Genomic DNA, 17,912 nt, shown 5'->3' with positions numbered 1-17,912 from the left:
CGTAAGGAATATTTATAAACATATTTTAAAGTTTTCCGTTATTTTGTGCTTGAGGAATATTCGATTATGGCATGTATAGTTTATATAAAAATTAATTTAAGAAGTTATCGCCTCAAATTTTGTTTTAATTTCGGTTTGCTGAAATTATTTCAAGTAAAGAGCATTAAAAACTATTTAAAAAAAAACATGAACTGAACTTTTATTGACTATGGTAACATTTATTTCTTGTATATTTATTTTTTCGGGTAGTCGTTTGTTGGCTTTTCTGCTAAACTCGGTTGCTAAATAATATCGACAAAATATCGAAAAACAAAGAAACAAAAACAGTTTTGAAAAATAATGAAGCTTTACTTACTTTAGTAAAATAATCCGAAACAGTAAAATGGGATATTAAATGTAAACACGTAATTACTTTAGTTTTTTAAAGCAAAGAATCGATATAAATATGAATAAGAAGAAAATGGCGCCCTTTTCAAGCATAACAGCTTCGTTTCAGTTTTACAGTATTTAACGGTGTAGTATTGCGCCGTCGGATTCAGGGTTGTACTATTGTAATATAAAGAACACGCAGAAAGGGTTGTAATCAATTGAATTCCTTCTAGTACATTGACAAAAAAGCTTAAACAGATATATAAATAAAAATAAAAAGGTTATGTAAATGATTTTAAAAAGACACGTAATAACGCGAGCAAGATTCTTTCCTTCTTTTGACACGATAACAAGTAACGTTATTGTTTTTTATTATTTACCTATTTATCTATTTTCAAAAGAGTGCCACGTGCAAGTGAAGAAGGAAGAAAAACAGAGTTATGCAAAATTTGTGTCGAGAATTGTTTAAAGTTCCGACTTTTTTTTTTTTTAACTTTCACTTTAATAAGAACGCGAATTTATGAGGTGAATTTATTCGACACAATATGATTCAACTAAAAAAAAATAAATAAAAGCTAAGGTGAATTAAGATTAAAGTTAAGGTGTCATTGTGGACCCTCACCCCTTTTAAAAAAACCTTGTTAAACTTTTTGACATATTTACATTCTACGGAGGTCAGGCGCGAACGAACACCCAATAATTTTATTATACCATATTTCTTCAAACTGAAACATAATTATCAAAGTATACTTACGCAAATAGATACGAAAAGTCTTTGTTAAAATTTGTGCCATATTTCCATGGAGTACAGGCGCGAACGCAAACCCCAAAATTTTATTATAACATCCCTATTTAAGTTGAAACATACTTATAAAAGTATTCTTATGTACATCTATATCAAAAACCCTTGTAAACGTTTTTTTTTCATTTTTTATTTCCATACTTTGGGGGCCAGGCGCGAATGCAGACCCCACAATTTTTATGAACCACCTTTCTGCCAGATCAAACATACCCATTCCTGATCCTCGATACATCTTCTATAATTATATGTAATCAGTTTAAAAAAAATAGTCAACCATATAGGAGCCTATTCGTGACCAGACACACAGACAGACGTTCAGCTTTATATATATATATATATATATATATATATATATATATATATATATATATAAGAGCACGTAGTTTAAAAAACATTTTAAAAACACTTTGAAAAAGAGTTAAAAACATACTTAATCTGAAAAGGAAACACTAAATAAGTAGATAGTCCTAAATCCGCAGAGTTTCGAAGAAATACTTTCCTTCTCATAAGAGGGTAGGTTTTAGCAAAATGCAGGATCGGATTTTGCTTGCAAAAGTATTTGATGAAACTACAAGTAAGTCAAATATCTTACTTGATACCAAAGAGTGAAGCAGAGGGAATCGGGTGAAGAAAAAAGTGATTTCTCGTGAATGGATTGGATAGTGATATATATATATATATATATATATATATATATATATATATATATATATATATATATACACATTCACGTGTAATCACTTTTTCTTCACCATATACCCTCTGCTCCACTTTTTGTTATCAAGTAAGATCTTTGTGCTTACTTGTTGTTTCATCAAATACTTTTGTATACAAAATCCGATCCCGCATTTTGCTATTTCCTACCCTCTGATGAGAAGGAAAGTATTTCTTCGAAACTCCGCGGATTAAGGATTATCCACTTATCAAGTGTTTCCTTTTCAGATTAAGTATGTTTTTAACTCTTTTTCAAAGTGTTTTTAACATGTTTTATTAACTGTTTGCTCCTATATATATATATATATATATATATATATATATATATATATAGTGCAAACAAAACAAAAAACAATAAGGTGGTCGATCGTACGTCATATAAAATCCATATATATTAGTTTATTTACATAACTATATTACACCGTCAATTTGTCTAGTCTGTCAGGTCATTGAGGAATTAAGGAAAAAATTCAGTTGACAATAATCTAGCCAGAATCGATAATCTCTATTTTAATGTACGGGTTGGTGAAAAAGGCACTTGTTATTACCTGCAGCAATATTATCTCTTACCACTCACATTTTCGGATTCTCATTTCGTTCACAGCAATGACTATGCATACTGATTGCCTCTGTTAGCATTTATTATTTACAACGTCTGGCATATATATATATATATATATATATATATATATATATATATATATATATATATATATATATTAAGTAATGTGATTTATAATTTAAAAGTTTTAAAATTTTTTAAATTTAACAATCAAAATTTAATTAAATTAAAAATCAGTTTCATAAGAAGGAACAACAACAAAGTCAATTATCTGTACGATCGTTTCGGAAATCAAAAAAAAAAAAAAAAAAACAAACTCTCTCTCTATAGATATTAACTCTAGCGTCTCTAAATCAAAATACGCTAACGGAAACAATTTACTGCACGAGCGTCGCCCTTTTAAAATTCATCATTCAATAAAATAAAAAGCTATAGCAAACATCTAAATGACTACTTTAAATACAGTTCCTGATTTCAAAAAAAGAAAAACCAAAAGGTAATTATATATCTATATATTTTTAATTTATTATGTAAATTCCAAAATATATATTTTTTTTCTACTCATTTCTATCTCTAACCTATACAAATTTTCTTATTAATTTTCTTATAAATTTTATATCCAAACCTTTTACTTCAATTTTTCAGATTCATCTGCCTTACTTTTAATGCTAGGTTTATTTTTGGTGTCTTTTCAATTCAATAGAAATCCTCCTAAATTTGCTGATGAGGAGACCGTGCTTACCAAAAAAACTATGTATAATTATTCTACGTGACTTCATGTATACCACAAATAAAAAGCACGGATTTCCGAAACGATCGTACAGATAATTGACTTTGTTGTTGTTCCTTCTTATGAAACTGATTTTTAATTTAATTAAATTTTGATTGTTAAATTTAAAAAATTTTAAAACTTTTAAATTATAAATCACATTACTTAATATTGAATTAGCTCTAGGACATTTAACTATCGAGCTTATTATATATCTAAATTACAACGAGCATTTCCTGTATTTTAATTAAACTAGTAATTTCACTATTACATTAAAATACACTTAGCTCTTTAGACTATTATTCTAATCTCCTTTAAATTATATATATATATATATATATATATTGAATTAAACATGTGTTAATCCCTCTTTGTTCTATTTAATGTGTCTAATTGGTAATGTACATTTTCAATTTTATATTTATATATTCTGTTGGATATTAGTCTGGAAACATACTTTTCACACACAAAATAACACGTACGTATAAATAATAATAATAATAATAATAATAATAATAATGATAACATATATATATCAGTGAGTAGATCTGCCAACTATCAACTAGAGGGTAGTGGGCTCGATATCTGACTTAATAGTCTATCTTACGTTACTGTATATATATATATATATATATATATATATATATATATATATATATATAAAATATATTTTAGTCATCGACATACAGACCTGTTTCGTTGTTTCACAACTCATCAGTGCCGCTAGACTAACACCTCTCCCAAGCCGAGGATCGAACCTAGAACCGTCGTGATGACAGTCGGCAGTCCTACCCCCTGACTACGGAATCGGTGGCCGAAATTAAACTGTCGGAATGTGTATTTAAATAAACATCCGTCCGCTACTCGTAGAGGGCTCAAACGTTTTGTTTGTAAACAAATTGCGAGCTTCGCATTATTTCAGCTAAATTAAGTAGCGAGTAAGATAATTTACGAGAGTGCTCTACCAAAGAAGGGAGCTTTATAAAATATATTTTAGTCATCGACATACAGACCTGTTTCGTTGTTTCACAACTCATCAGTGCCGCTAGACTAACACCTCTCCCAAGCCGAGGATCGAACCTAGAACCGTCGTGATGACAGTCGGCAGTCCTACCCCCTGACTACGGAATCGGTGGCCGAAATTAAACTGTCGGAATGCGTATTTAAATAAACATCCGTCCGCTACTCGTAGAGGGCTCAAACGTTTTGTTTGTAAACAAATTGCGAGCTTCGCATTATTTCAGCTAAATTAAGTAGCGAGTAAGATAATTTACGAGAGTGCTCTACCAAAGAGGGGAGCTTTATAAAATATATTTTAGTCATCGACATACAGACCTGTTTCGTTGTTTCACAACTCATCAGTGCCGCTAGACTAACACCTCTCCCAAGCCGAGGATCGAACCTAGAACCGTCGTGATGACAGTCGGCAGTCCTACCCTCTGACTACGGAATCGGTGGCCGAAATTAAACTGTCGGAATGCGTATTTAAATAAACATCCGTCCGCTACTCGTAGAGGGCTCAAACGTTTTGTTTGTAAACAAATTGCGAGCTTCGCATTATTTCAGCTAAATTAAGTAGCGAGTAAGATAATTTACGAGAGTGCTCTACCAAAGAGGGGAGCTTTATAAAGTATATATATATATATATATATATATATATATATATATATATATATATATATATATATATATAAGGAAAAATTAAAAGCCAAGAACAATGCGAGATTTTTTTTTTTTATATAGAGTAAAATTAAATGCAAACAAAAGAAATAAAGTTCTTTTTTTTTCTTTTTCACACAAATTTTAACTCTAAACAACAGTAATTTTTTTTTTCTGTTGTATTCAATGGTGATATAAATCAGTGATTTATATCACCATTGAATACAACAGAAAAAAAAATACTGTTGTTTAGAGTTAAAATTTGTGTGAAAAAGAAAAAAAAAGAACTTTATTTCTTTTGTTTGCATTTAATTTTACTCTATATAAAAAAAAAAAAATCTCGCATTGTTCTTGGCTTTTAATTTTTCCTTATAATTTTCTTCAACAATGCTTCAAGCAAACTACAACCTACTTATATATATATATATATTAACGTAATATAGTAATATATATATATATATATATATATATATATATATATATATATATACACTCACACTCACGCTTAACAAGGCATATCGCCACTTTGACGTGTTACATATATGAATGGCTATGATCGTCTTGGTTGTATAAACGGACAGTTATTTCGTTTTAAAATGAACACAGACACTTTATTGTTTATAATATAGATTTGTTTATTTACAATTTACACTTCAAAAGTAACAGTGATAATTGTCATCATCGCAGTGGAGGTTAGGGCGAGTGGGTCGCAGAACTCTGTCAACATGTATTTTCGCTTTGTGTCTCTCCTCTCTGTTTTCTCTCTGCTCTTTTATTTATATCACTTTGACCTGTTGACCTTTTTCTCGCCAGCGTGTTTATTGTTTTGCAACTCTCTGGGTCATAGTTCTTGTTTATTGACCTGTTAACCTTATTTCCGCTAGCTTTTATTTATTGCACTTTTCTGCTGGTTTTGGTCTAACCTATTTAGTATCGGTTAGCTTTCCTGGCCGATTGACGTCATGGGTATAGGTCGTTTTAAATCCCGGGATTTCCCATTTGTTCTTTTGTTTGCCCGGATACGCTCTGTAACACTATTATAGGTCACCTTTCCTGGGATTGACTTATTGTGTTCTTTGATCGCCCGGACACAGCTCGTAACACTATTATAGGTCACCTTTCCTTGGATTGACTTATTGTGTTCTTTGATCGCCTGGACACCTCTCCTTAACAGACGTAAGGGGATACTATTTGGAACAATGCAGAGGAAAGATTAAAAAGATGTTGGTTTACGTTACATTTAAACTCATGCATATCAGTACAGTCACGGAAGCAGGTAGCAGGAAAGGAATTCCAAAGTCTAGTTGTTCGAGGAAAGAAACTATTAGAGTAGAAAGTCTTTTGGCTTTTAAGGACTTCGACAGTGAAGGGGTGAGATTTTGTTGCTAGGCGGGTTTGTTGGGGACATATACGCCGAGAGGCACAAGTGCAACGAGTTCATCAGAACATATTCCATTAAAATATTTGTAAAACAGGCATAGAGATGCAACATTGTGGCGATGAGACAGGGGTTGGAGCTTTGTTGACAAAGTAGGACCTATTTGAAAACTTTTTGGACCCTATCTAAGAGGGAGAGGTTAGTGGTAGATGTACTGGCCCAGTGGCAACAACACTCCATGCATGGGCGAATGGTGGCCTTGTAAAAGTACAGGTTACTCTTAGATGTGAGTAGTCTTCTAGCTTGATAGAAGGGGCCAACCTTCTTTGCAGCAGCCTTCAACATGTCCTCAATGTGTTTGTTCATTATTGCCCGTGGATGTTAAGCCGAGGAGTTTGGGGGAATTTTCAGGTAGGGTATTATTTTTCATGGATATCGATGGTTTGAGAGACGTATTGTAATTGTTAAAGGAGAGCAGCTTTGTCTTACTCGCATTAAATGTTACCATCCACTTGTGGCCCCATTCAACTACTTCCTGGAGGTAATTTTTTTTTAACGATTCCGTCATTGTCTTAGATTTATGTACATCGTGCATGTTATAGAGCTTTTTATCATCAGCAAATGTACCCATCTCGGACACAATATTATCAGGGAGGTCGTTTGTGAATATCAGGAATAATAGTGGTCTAAGGATCGACCCCTGAGGCTCTCCCGTATTAATGTTGTGCTGCTTGAATGTACATCCATGAATGACAACCTGGGTAATATTATTGTCTAAGAAGGATCTAATTATATTTATTATACGTCCAGTTATACCGTACGATTTAATTTTCATTAGTAGCCTTTCGTGCCAGACTTTGTAAAAGGCCTTGGATATAACAAGTGCTACAGCCCAGGCTTCGTCCGCCTAATCCAGTGCATGGTATATACGTTCAGAGATTACTGTTAAAATATCTGCCGTAGAATGACATTGCCTAATATAGCTGACCAAGAATCAAAATTGACCCCCCCCCAAAAAAAAATGAAACTTGCCAGACATAAGTCGACTTAGTAAGATCTCATGTACGCATGTACAAATATATGTTTATACGTTAAAGTCGGTTAGATTTTAACCTTTTCTTATCCCTCTGATGATAACTCAAATTATAACGACTAAGGCTGGAGTCCTAAATACTTTGGTTTCGATTCTAACTGATGGCACCTCCTTTTTAAAATTTTTTGAAATCACTACAAAATATTGGGTATAATATAATTGTCAATAGAGAATTGATTCTATAATAAAAAAAATACGAAATCTGCATAAATTATATTATCATATTTACGTGTATTTTACCACCGGGCCATTTGCTAGTATATATATATATATATATATATATATATATATATATATATATATATATATATATATATATATATATATATATATATAAAACTTAAATGACCTTGTAACGATGTATGTAACCCACTTTCCGGTTTACGACATCCGGTTGCGCATGCGCGCATGACATGCGCACTAAAATATTAACGTTATTATTTCGAAATTATTATTTAACATAGGAAGAGTGGGGTTTAAAATAACTTAAACGTAATACAGAAATGAACGATGTAAAAAAAGCAGATATATCAAAATTTGAATTTAACTATAATAAGTATTATCGTATCTGTTAAATGCACATTTACCATAAGTATGGCGAACCACTTATAATTCAGTAACTGTAAATTTCTTTTTCAAATAATCAATTATAATAAACAGAACGACTCATAGAAATCTATCTATATTCTTTTTTCATTTTAATATACTTTCATCGAAATGTTTCTGTTATGTCCAAAAAAAAAACAAAAAAAACAAAAAAACAAAATATTTTCTTTACGTCACGTGTCACGCTCATACATGAATTCCATAGCTAATACAACATACTGACTCAACGGGTCACAGGTAGTCTAGTATATATATATATATATATATATATATATATATATATATATATATATATATACTGAATAACTGTATATAAGAAACGTAGTAGATGATGCCTTTTATCTGCAATCTCTTTCTCAGAGAAGAGACGTTGCGAGCCTGTCATTGCTGCATCTTTATTTTCACGACAAATACTCTAAGCTTCAATCCATTCTGCAAAACTTTCACAACAAGCACTCGCCTAGCTACAACTGCTATCAACATTTTCCTCCACACCTGTGTCTAAATCTAAACGCAAATTGTATGATCATTTTTTCCCTAGAACTGCTCGCCTTTTGAACTCTGTTCCACTGGCCTTCCTCCCAGCTAACTACAAGAAAATGGCATTCAAGCCCAATGTAAACACGTTCTTGTTTAGATTCTATCCAATTTCCGCCACAAACGATCACTATGATTTTGCCTTACTGACCACCTTCCTTCGGGCATTGATGTATGATGACTCGCTTGTAAAAGAAAAGAATACTTACCGGACAATATAAGAAAAAGGCCCCAAGAAGAATTATTCGCATAAGAAGTGGACTCGAAGCTTTCAATACCTGTAAAAAACAACAAAGAAACGTTAATTTCATTTCAGTAATAAATAATCTATATATCTATAAGAGGGAGAAGGTGTGTGGGTGTGTGTGAGGACACCTCTTAACTTATATACTCAACGAATCTTTGATCGACAGACTTGAAATTCGGTATATAAGGTATTCAGACATGTAGCAATTATTTTAATCGGTTTTCATCTGGAAAAAAGGGGGCTGCTAATGGGGAAAAATTTTTAAAATTGGAACTTGAGGGAGTCATCAGATTTAATCTATTCGACAACTGTTTGGCGACTGCGCATGCGCGAATCGTTCGTATTATGTTAAGAATAAGTAAGAGTGGAAACACTTGTTAAAAGTCGTATTAAGCTGGCCTGTTGATTATCGTACTGGACTTACTGTCTTTAGATATTGGTTTCTCTCTTAGCTCGCATGTACATGTCTCAGTTTCTTTCCGTTTTTATTATTTTATTGTTTTAAAGGAATTTAATGTTATTTAAATTATCGATTTTTTTTGGTCAGTATTTACTAGCACTACTAAATATCGACCATTTTAATTTGTATTTGATATTGTTTTTCCTTAATTTCCTAATCCAATTTGTTAATGATGTGTTCCTTTTTATCATGTGGTATTTTGAATGATGCTTTATGATTATTAAATCTTTCTTTAAAGCTATTCTCTGTAGCGCCAATATATGTTCTAGTTCTGTTATTATTTGTTACTTCGCATTTATATACTATATTGGAAGCGAGACATTTACCTTCTAATAGACATTCATCAATATTCCTGCAGTTGCAAAATAAATTCCCTTTAAAGTTTTGATTAATTAGTAATCCTATTTCATTTGTTTCTTTGTCTATTTTTGCATTATTAGAACTTATAATAGTTTTCACTAAATTGTGTAGGGAAATTGTTGTAGGGGAATCCCCCTCCAAATGGACTGTTCTATCCATTATATAAATCATAGACTTTTTGATCCCAGGTGTTGATTAAACACTAGAGCGACCCTCGCCTACTCAGTGACGTTTACTACTCTTTTCAGTTGTAACCTTTTTACGTTGTTGTTCCAGTAATACATTGTTTAAACTCTATTCCGTTGTTCTGTTTTCTTTGTGGCTTATTGCAAGCCAAACAGAAATGTACACAGACAGACACACAGATACACAGGCACGTTCACTTTTATAGATTAGTAAATTTTATAGATTAGTAAATTTCCATTTATTGTTGTACTATGTTATTGCCAGCTTAATAATGTACTCCACTGCAGTTTAGTTTTAAAAAATTATTATTTATTATAATAAAAAATTATTTATTATAATAAAAAAGGATTAATTATAATATAAAATTATTATTTATTATAATCAAAAATTATTATTTATTATAATAAAAAATTATTACACTCCTTATGACCACTTTTCTGAGAGAAAATAGGTTCTATTGTCTACTTAAAACTCGATTTATACACTATGCAAATTAGATGACAGAATAAAGCAATTCAAAAGTAACGGTGGAAAAAGAGTCACCCTTTCTCCAAATTATCACATAGAAATTACAACAGGTCAGCGTGGCTGAATCAGCATGATTTGAAAAAAATTGTAAAAGAAATATAAAAATACAGACATCCAAGTGATACATGGTTGACTCGTAGAGTTCATTGCAAAGTAATGTTTATTAAAATAAATATAACTCTTTTTTTAAAAAAAGCATTACGCAATCCCATAATTAAAGCATATTTTAGCGTGTATTGTATATCATAAATTATATAGAAAAATGCATTCGGACACGGACTTGGATTCATCAATCTTTAATATTATATACACACGAAATTATGCCTCGCTAGTTAGTGCGACACTAATATCTACATAAAAAAATGGATTCATAAAAATGTAAAAAAAAAAAGCAGAGAACTCATCCGAAAAATTTACTTCCTTGTAGATGGAACATGACTGAATACACCCAGTGAACGGTTTATGATTAAAGTTCAAGAAAACCCAGTTAGCTTTTCGATTAGGTCCGTTCACTCAGCTTGAAACTTAAGGTAACATATTTATTTGAAATTCTGTAACATTATGCACACACACACACACACATACACACACACACAGAGACACACACACATATTTATATCTATATACATACACACATAAGTTTATATATAAATGTAAATTTTCGGGTAGATATTCTTTATATTATAGTCTAAATTGTTTCAAATAAAAAGTTCAATAAAATTATACATCCTACTGTCTAATATTTCCGGTTTCCATTGTTCCGTCCTTTAGTCTTTACATTTCATCGTCTTTTTGTTTTTGACTCTGACAAAGGGAAAGAATTGCTGTTTAATGGGTTGGGAAATAAGATTTCTCATTGGCTATTTTTTTACTATAAAGTTTTGTTATGTTCAGCTTTTCATACTTAATTTCTTTAAATACTTTACAGGCAAAAAATTTCTTTAGACATTTTGCTAACTCCTCCCCTCTGATAAGAAGGAAAGTATTCCTTCGAAACTCTGCGAATTAAGGCTATATTTCAGCTATATTTGTGTTTTCTTTCCGAAAAATAAATGTGTTTAACTCTTGCTAAAGTATTTCTCAATATACTGTATTAAACCTATGTACTTTAATCTATGGTTCCCCCGTCGCCAAACTCACGAAAAAACTCGTCTATCCAAAACCACTATCAATAATTTCCCACACTCTTTATATGTGCCTAAACCTAAATGTAGATTCCATGAATAATGCTCCTTTCTTAGAACTGCACGTTTGTGAAACTCTCTTCCGATTGCCTGCTTTCCAGCTAATTACAATCTGTCTTCAAGTCTAACGTAAACAAGTTCTTGATGAAACGTCTCCCTAAGTAATCCAATTTACAAAATTCCCACTACTTATGTTTACTACGCTATAATCACATTGAATAATGTATACCCAGTAACCCTTATACTCGAGTGACCTCCGGGCCTTGATAATTGGTGATTTCTGTGTAAAAAAATAACAAACAGCGAACGTCTGTTTAATATCAGACATTGTATTTATTTTCATCGTTACGTCACGAGAATTTAAAACGATTGTATGGATTTTAGTGTTCTATATCAGCAGACCAATGAAACGCTACTTAAATTAAAACGGGCATCCGTTAAATGTGCCCGGGGGGGGGCGGGCGAAATAAATGAAATCTATAAAAGATATATGTTTCATGTGCGGAATTCAAAGCGAGTCAGAGAATGTTGAAACTTTCGTTACTGACTCGAGGACGCTGATCAAATATGTAACATTTTGTGACACGTGCGTCGACTCCATTTTGAGAGACCAAATTGCCTTAGGAGTTAATAACACTCAAACAGGCAGAACTTTTGAAGGTGACACATTTTGGTTTGCATATATCTTTAGACATGCGCAAACGCTAATAAAAATTGAAGTCGATAATCTCGAGCTATAATGAGTGAAAAACTAGATAAAGTTACTTTAAAACAAAGGTTAAGCAAAAACTATTCAGTCAACAATACTTACACAAATGCACACGCATATATATATATATATATATATATATATATATATATATATATATATATATATATATATATATGTTTTAAGGTAACTACCTCTCGTCAGCGTCGCTTGACTTTTTCTAGAAATCGAACCCCAAGACCATATATCAGTCCAGCGCGTTAACCGTTACGCCACGAACTCCTAGATGACTTTACTGTTATTTTTTTTCGCTTATAACTTTAAATTTGTTGTTTTTTTGTTTTTTTAATGATAAATACGGTTAAATAGTGGCTTCGCCTCGAATCTCATTTTTATTTACTTAGAAAGTCACCCATAATTTATTTGGACGTATATAACCTTTTGATCTATTTTTATTATTTTTAAAACAGTAATCTACGTAAATGCATGTTTCAAGGTAACTACCTCTCGTCAGCGTAGCTTGTCTGTTTCAAAGAATCGAACTCCAGACCATGTATATATATATATATATATATATATATATATATATATATATATATATATGTATATATATGTATATATATATATATATATATATATATATGAGCACTTGCCTTGAAAATAACGAAAAGCAAAGGCAGGCTCGCAACGTCTCTTCTATGGGAAGAGAAAAGGGCATCCCCTAATAAGCTACGAAGTTTATTTTGAACTCCGCCAAGGCAGGATTATGGAATAACTAGAAGTATACCTGTCTCAAGGTGGGCAAAATTAATTCCTCGAACAGAACAACATTACTCTACATTTATATCCCCTTACAAAGATTAATATAAATATGTACTACTACTACTACTACTACTACTACTACTACTACTACTACTACTACAAATTTTTATTCTAAAACCCAAAATCCTTTCATGAGTTTGATTTTAGAAAATTTCTAAAATGTAAAGCATAATAAGAAATAGAAATTCATAAAAACATACTTAATTTGTGTCAAATGGTCCAAATTTAATGCAAATCTGAAATATTTTAATTTGAATTTTTAAATGGGAGGTTATATAGTAAAATGTGCCAAAGATACTGAAATTCGTGTAAGCTCTACTATTATATAAAAAAGGAACTTTGTCTGTACATGAGTGTGTGTGTGTGTGTGTGTGTGTGTAAGTTCCTTCCATATGGACTCGTAAATGACCGGGCCGATTACAAAAAAAAAAAAAAATCACACAAATGTACTTTATGTACCTGGCAGTGTTTTAGATAGGATTTGTATAGGAATGTCTTCGATAAGTATCGATAATTGATAATCGAAAAATTCGATTAAATAAGGAACAAGCGATTGTGACTAAAGTTAACGCCTTATACTAACATCACATCTAACATCACAAGTACGTTTGAGAAGATTTATTACTGCACAAGCAGAAAGGTCTGGCATATAAAATCAACAGTTGGTTCTTTGATGTGACAGGGGTGCATCGAAATGAATGCTCCTGTTTAGAACACAATTGAAGCATAATGCTTGACTTAATATACCTTATACATAGAGATACATAAAATTATACACATAACTAATATTATATAAAGATTTTGACACTGACTACTAGTATTCTATACATACGAATGTATGTCCTGGATAAAAAATTATGTCTCGCCAGTGTACGCACTAATATCTATATGAAATATGCATAGAAATAATGCTTCAATCGAAGAAGTCAAAAATTGAATACGAAAGGAGAGAAAAACCGTCTTAAACGGAAAATATAAAAAAGAATAAAGAAACGTATCAATCAGTATAGAAAACAGAAAAAATAAAGCAAAACAACGTCTCATTATGGAAATTGAAATATGTCTTAATACATTCAATTCAAAGCCGTAAATGACCAAGTTCTCTCTGATTCTCTCTCCTCTGATCTTCAGTACATGGTGCAAAGGGGAAAGAGGTGGCTGGTTAATTTTAATGCATCGAAAACCAATCTTCTATCTTTCCATCACCAACGCTCTGACCACCGTCTGGAATCAATTGAAATTGATGGCTCTCGTCTTGGGGAGACTCCATGTTTTGACAAGCTTCTGGGTTTGAACTTTACTCCTGATCTGAAATGGAACACATACATGAAATCCGTTGCCAAGGTCGCTGGAAAAATGGTTGAATCTTTCTATCGCTCTAGTAGATATCTCACTGTCGATCCAATTCTCTACCTGTATGAGAGCCAAATACGTCTTAGGATGGAGTAATGTTGCTACATCTGGGCAGGAGCTGCTAGAATCACCTTATCCGGCCTTGACAAAGTTCAAAATAGACTTTGTAGTCTAGTGGGGGATGCCATTTCCTCCTCCCAACAACCTCTTTTCCCCCCAAAAAAAAGAAACGTTGCGCGTTTGTCTCTGCTCTATTGTTATTTTTATAGCAAGTGCTTGACTGAGCTCCAATCTATGGTCCCTTGCCAAACGTTCACGAAAAACACTCGTCTATCTGAAACCACTATCAATAATTTCCCACACTCTTTATCTGTGCCTAAACCTAAACGTCGATTCAATGAATCTTTCTTAGAACTGCACGCCCGTGGAATTCTCTTCAGTTTCCATGTGTTATGTAATCATAGGATAGATTTAAAGTTTTAATTGGACATTTAAAAGCCGAGCACGTATCGCCCGTATTTATCATTTTTTTTGTTTTTGTTTTATTTTGTTTTGTATCTGTCGTCAACAAGGAAATTTGCATATGGGAGAGTAAGCAACAAAGAGAGAGTAATGAGATAAGGATAGAAAGAAAGAATTTAAAAATATAGGGATGAAGGAGAGAGGATCACGTTAGAGACGGAAAAAACGTTCGAGGCCACGTGAGAGGCGTGAATAGCGTTCAGGATCAAGTAAGACTTCCCAGCTGTAACAAGAGAATGTGAAAATGAATGTCGATGTACAGTAAAAAAACAACAACAAAAAAAAAAAAAACAGAAAAGAAAGAAAAGCGAGTTGGTATTCTTTTCTATTCTTTGTTTACTTTGTGACTGAGGCCACGACGTGTTGGTTTCCGGACAACGTTACAAAGATAGTGGCATAAAAAACAACAAAAAGCTAGGCTGAACCAAACATCGATTTGTCAATTGCATTGGTACTTAAGTCTGACTTGAAAAATAAAAAAAGCTAACTTTATATATTAGATATGTTTATAAATTCAGTTGATAAGCAAAAATGACATGTTTATGTCTGTGAGAAAGAAAATCATTAAAAAAAATATAACGATCAAAAACCGAAAATAAATGTTCAAATGCACCAAACTTCTACTGTATGAATAGGCACTATTGTCGGTAGTGAAAAATAATTCGAGAAGCAAATAATTAATATCTAAATTATAAAAGACAGTACAACAATATTACGGCTATCACTACTTGCAGAACTTTGTATCTATATTATATGCTCTTAGTCTACCAGTCTGTTTGTTTCTTTGTTTGTTCCACTATTTATTGGAAACTACTAGGCCAATCTGGCCGAAATTTTGTACAGACATTTATCATTATAAAATGCAGCGAACTAAATATCATGGTATCCGTTAAATGAACAGTTACGGACAGATATGGATCAGTCAACATAATGCTACATTTAATTTAGACGTTTTCTCAGAAACTACTGTCCCAAACGGGGATGTGATCACGGTACTCCAGGATCTGAGCCATAACTATAAAATGCCACTTCTTATATATTCGTCGACATATTCATACCAATATTCAGTTCTAGAGACACGATAATACCACACTATAACACAATCTCATGGACACTCAGTCGTTAATAGGCGCATATTTAGTGTTTCCATCGATATTAAATAGCATGGGTTAGTTATAAAAATAGAACGTTTCCCCTTATTAAGAAAGATTTCCACTGATGTTATAATTTTGAACCGATATGGTCCCGTTAAAATGGTTCATTGCAGATACCAACATGGATTTAAATTACCTAATCAAAACCTACGCGCATTAAATTGATATTAAACCTTGCGTACATTAAACTAAGGTTAAACCCTACGTGCATTAAATTAATATTAAACCTTACGTACATTAAACTAAGGTTAAATCCTACGTGCATTAAATTAATGTTAAACCTTATGTACATTAAACTAAGGTTAAACAATACGTGCATTAAATTGAGATTAAACCTTACGTACATTAAAGTGAGGTTAAACAATACGTGCATTAAATTGAGATTAAACCTTACGTACATTAACCTGAGGTAAAACCCTACGTGCATTTAATTGAGATTAAACATTTTCTACTTAAAATTGAGATTATACTACTATTAAATTGAGATTAAACCCCACGTGCATTAAAATGAGATTATTAGAATTTATAAAGCATCCATTGGTGCGGTTGTGTTGTAAGGCTCACACTGATTCGCCAAGAGGTATACCTAATCAATGCTTGATTCTGTGTAGCTATTTTTAGTAAAGCATTTAACAGGTACTTGCATTACAACACACGCCCCAATAGTCTGTCTAAAGCAAAATGTTCCTTTAAGGCTTACAAGAGACTCACATCGTGCACACTTGAATAGAATACCTCTTCACATAACATAAGTTCTTATTCATAAAGTTTTATTCTACTTTTTATATGCGATTATGTATTAGTTGCTTGAGTAAAATTGTTTGATATATATACACTGTTCTTCTTCCGGTTTGTTAATAGCTGACACCCGATTCAAGTTTCTGCAATTATATTTATAATACGATTTATATTTGCTTCCCGTGCAAAAAAGTTAACTTTCTTTCAGTGATAGAAATCCCCCCCCCCGCCAAAAGCGCTCAAAATCTAATTACATTTATCAAAATAAATGATGTGTTTCTTATTTTCTTTTCTCAATTTCATCAAAGAGAACAGAACTATAACGACTTTTTAGTAACTTCCGGTTTTGTCTCTTTTTGGGAGAAACATTCACACAAAGACATCAAAGTAAGAAAGAAACGTAATAAGTAAAGAATATGAGAACAAACGGGTGTTTTATGAAAGACTCAACGAAAAACAATGACAAAGTCCTTTGTAACATATAAAGTATATTTTTTTTGCAAAACAAAATAATATCGTTATCATTTTGTTATTCTTTTTGTATTGCATCTTCTAATTTATACGTACTCTAATCCTAATCCGCAACCTAACCTTATCATATCAAACAGATTCTTTTTAATGAATAATTAAACTTCATAAAAACATGAATTTTGTTTAAAGTCTATGTTGTCTATTAGTCTCCCCCCTCTCTCTCTTTGTATATATATACATATATATATATACATATATATACATATATATATATATATACATATACATATATATATACATATACATATATATATACATATATATATACACACATATATATATACATATATATATATATACAATGTAATTAGATTTTGAGCGCTTTTTAGGGGGATTTCTATCACTGAAAGAAAGTTAACTTTTTTGCACGGGAAGCAAATATAAATCGTATTAAAAATATAATTGCAGAAACTTGAATCGGGTGTCAGCTATTAACAAACTCAAAGAAAGCGGACATTCGCCGGTAGTCGAATGGAAAATAATGAGACAAGGTACCACGTGCAAACATTTAGACGATCCATGTAAATTATGCCTCCATGAAAAATTTGCTATCCTGTACTTTAAAGAACCTCAAAATCTATTAAACTGTAGACGAGAAATAGAAAACAACTGTGTTCACAAAATAAAAC

The 17,912-nt window shown here is 31.9% G+C and overlaps 1 protein-coding gene across 3 annotated transcripts in view; it reads right to left on the bottom strand.

The window, feature by feature from the left end:
- LOC145297688 (metabotropic glycine receptor-like) overlaps positions 1-17,912 on the bottom strand; it is a 1,009,734-nt gene that overhangs the window by 183,869 nt on the left and 807,953 nt on the right. For all 3 annotated transcript variants that reach the window (XR_013870309.1, XM_080143885.1, XM_080143886.1), the window contains exon 8: positions 8,699-8,767. Coding sequence is in view for 2 of the 3 variants with exons in the window: in XM_080143885.1 (XP_080000011.1) it covers positions 8,699-8,767 (69 nt within the window). In the remaining variant the exon portion in view is untranslated. The remainder of the gene's footprint in view (positions 1-8,698; positions 8,768-17,912) is intronic.

This window comes from Euprymna scolopes, chromosome 18 (genome assembly GCF_053919585.1).
Source record: "Euprymna scolopes isolate OS-2025 chromosome 18, ASM5391958v1, whole genome shotgun sequence".
NCBI lineage: Eukaryota > Metazoa > Mollusca > Cephalopoda > Sepiida > Sepiolidae > Euprymna > Euprymna scolopes.
This window is presented reverse-complemented; position numbering and strand designations above follow the sequence as displayed.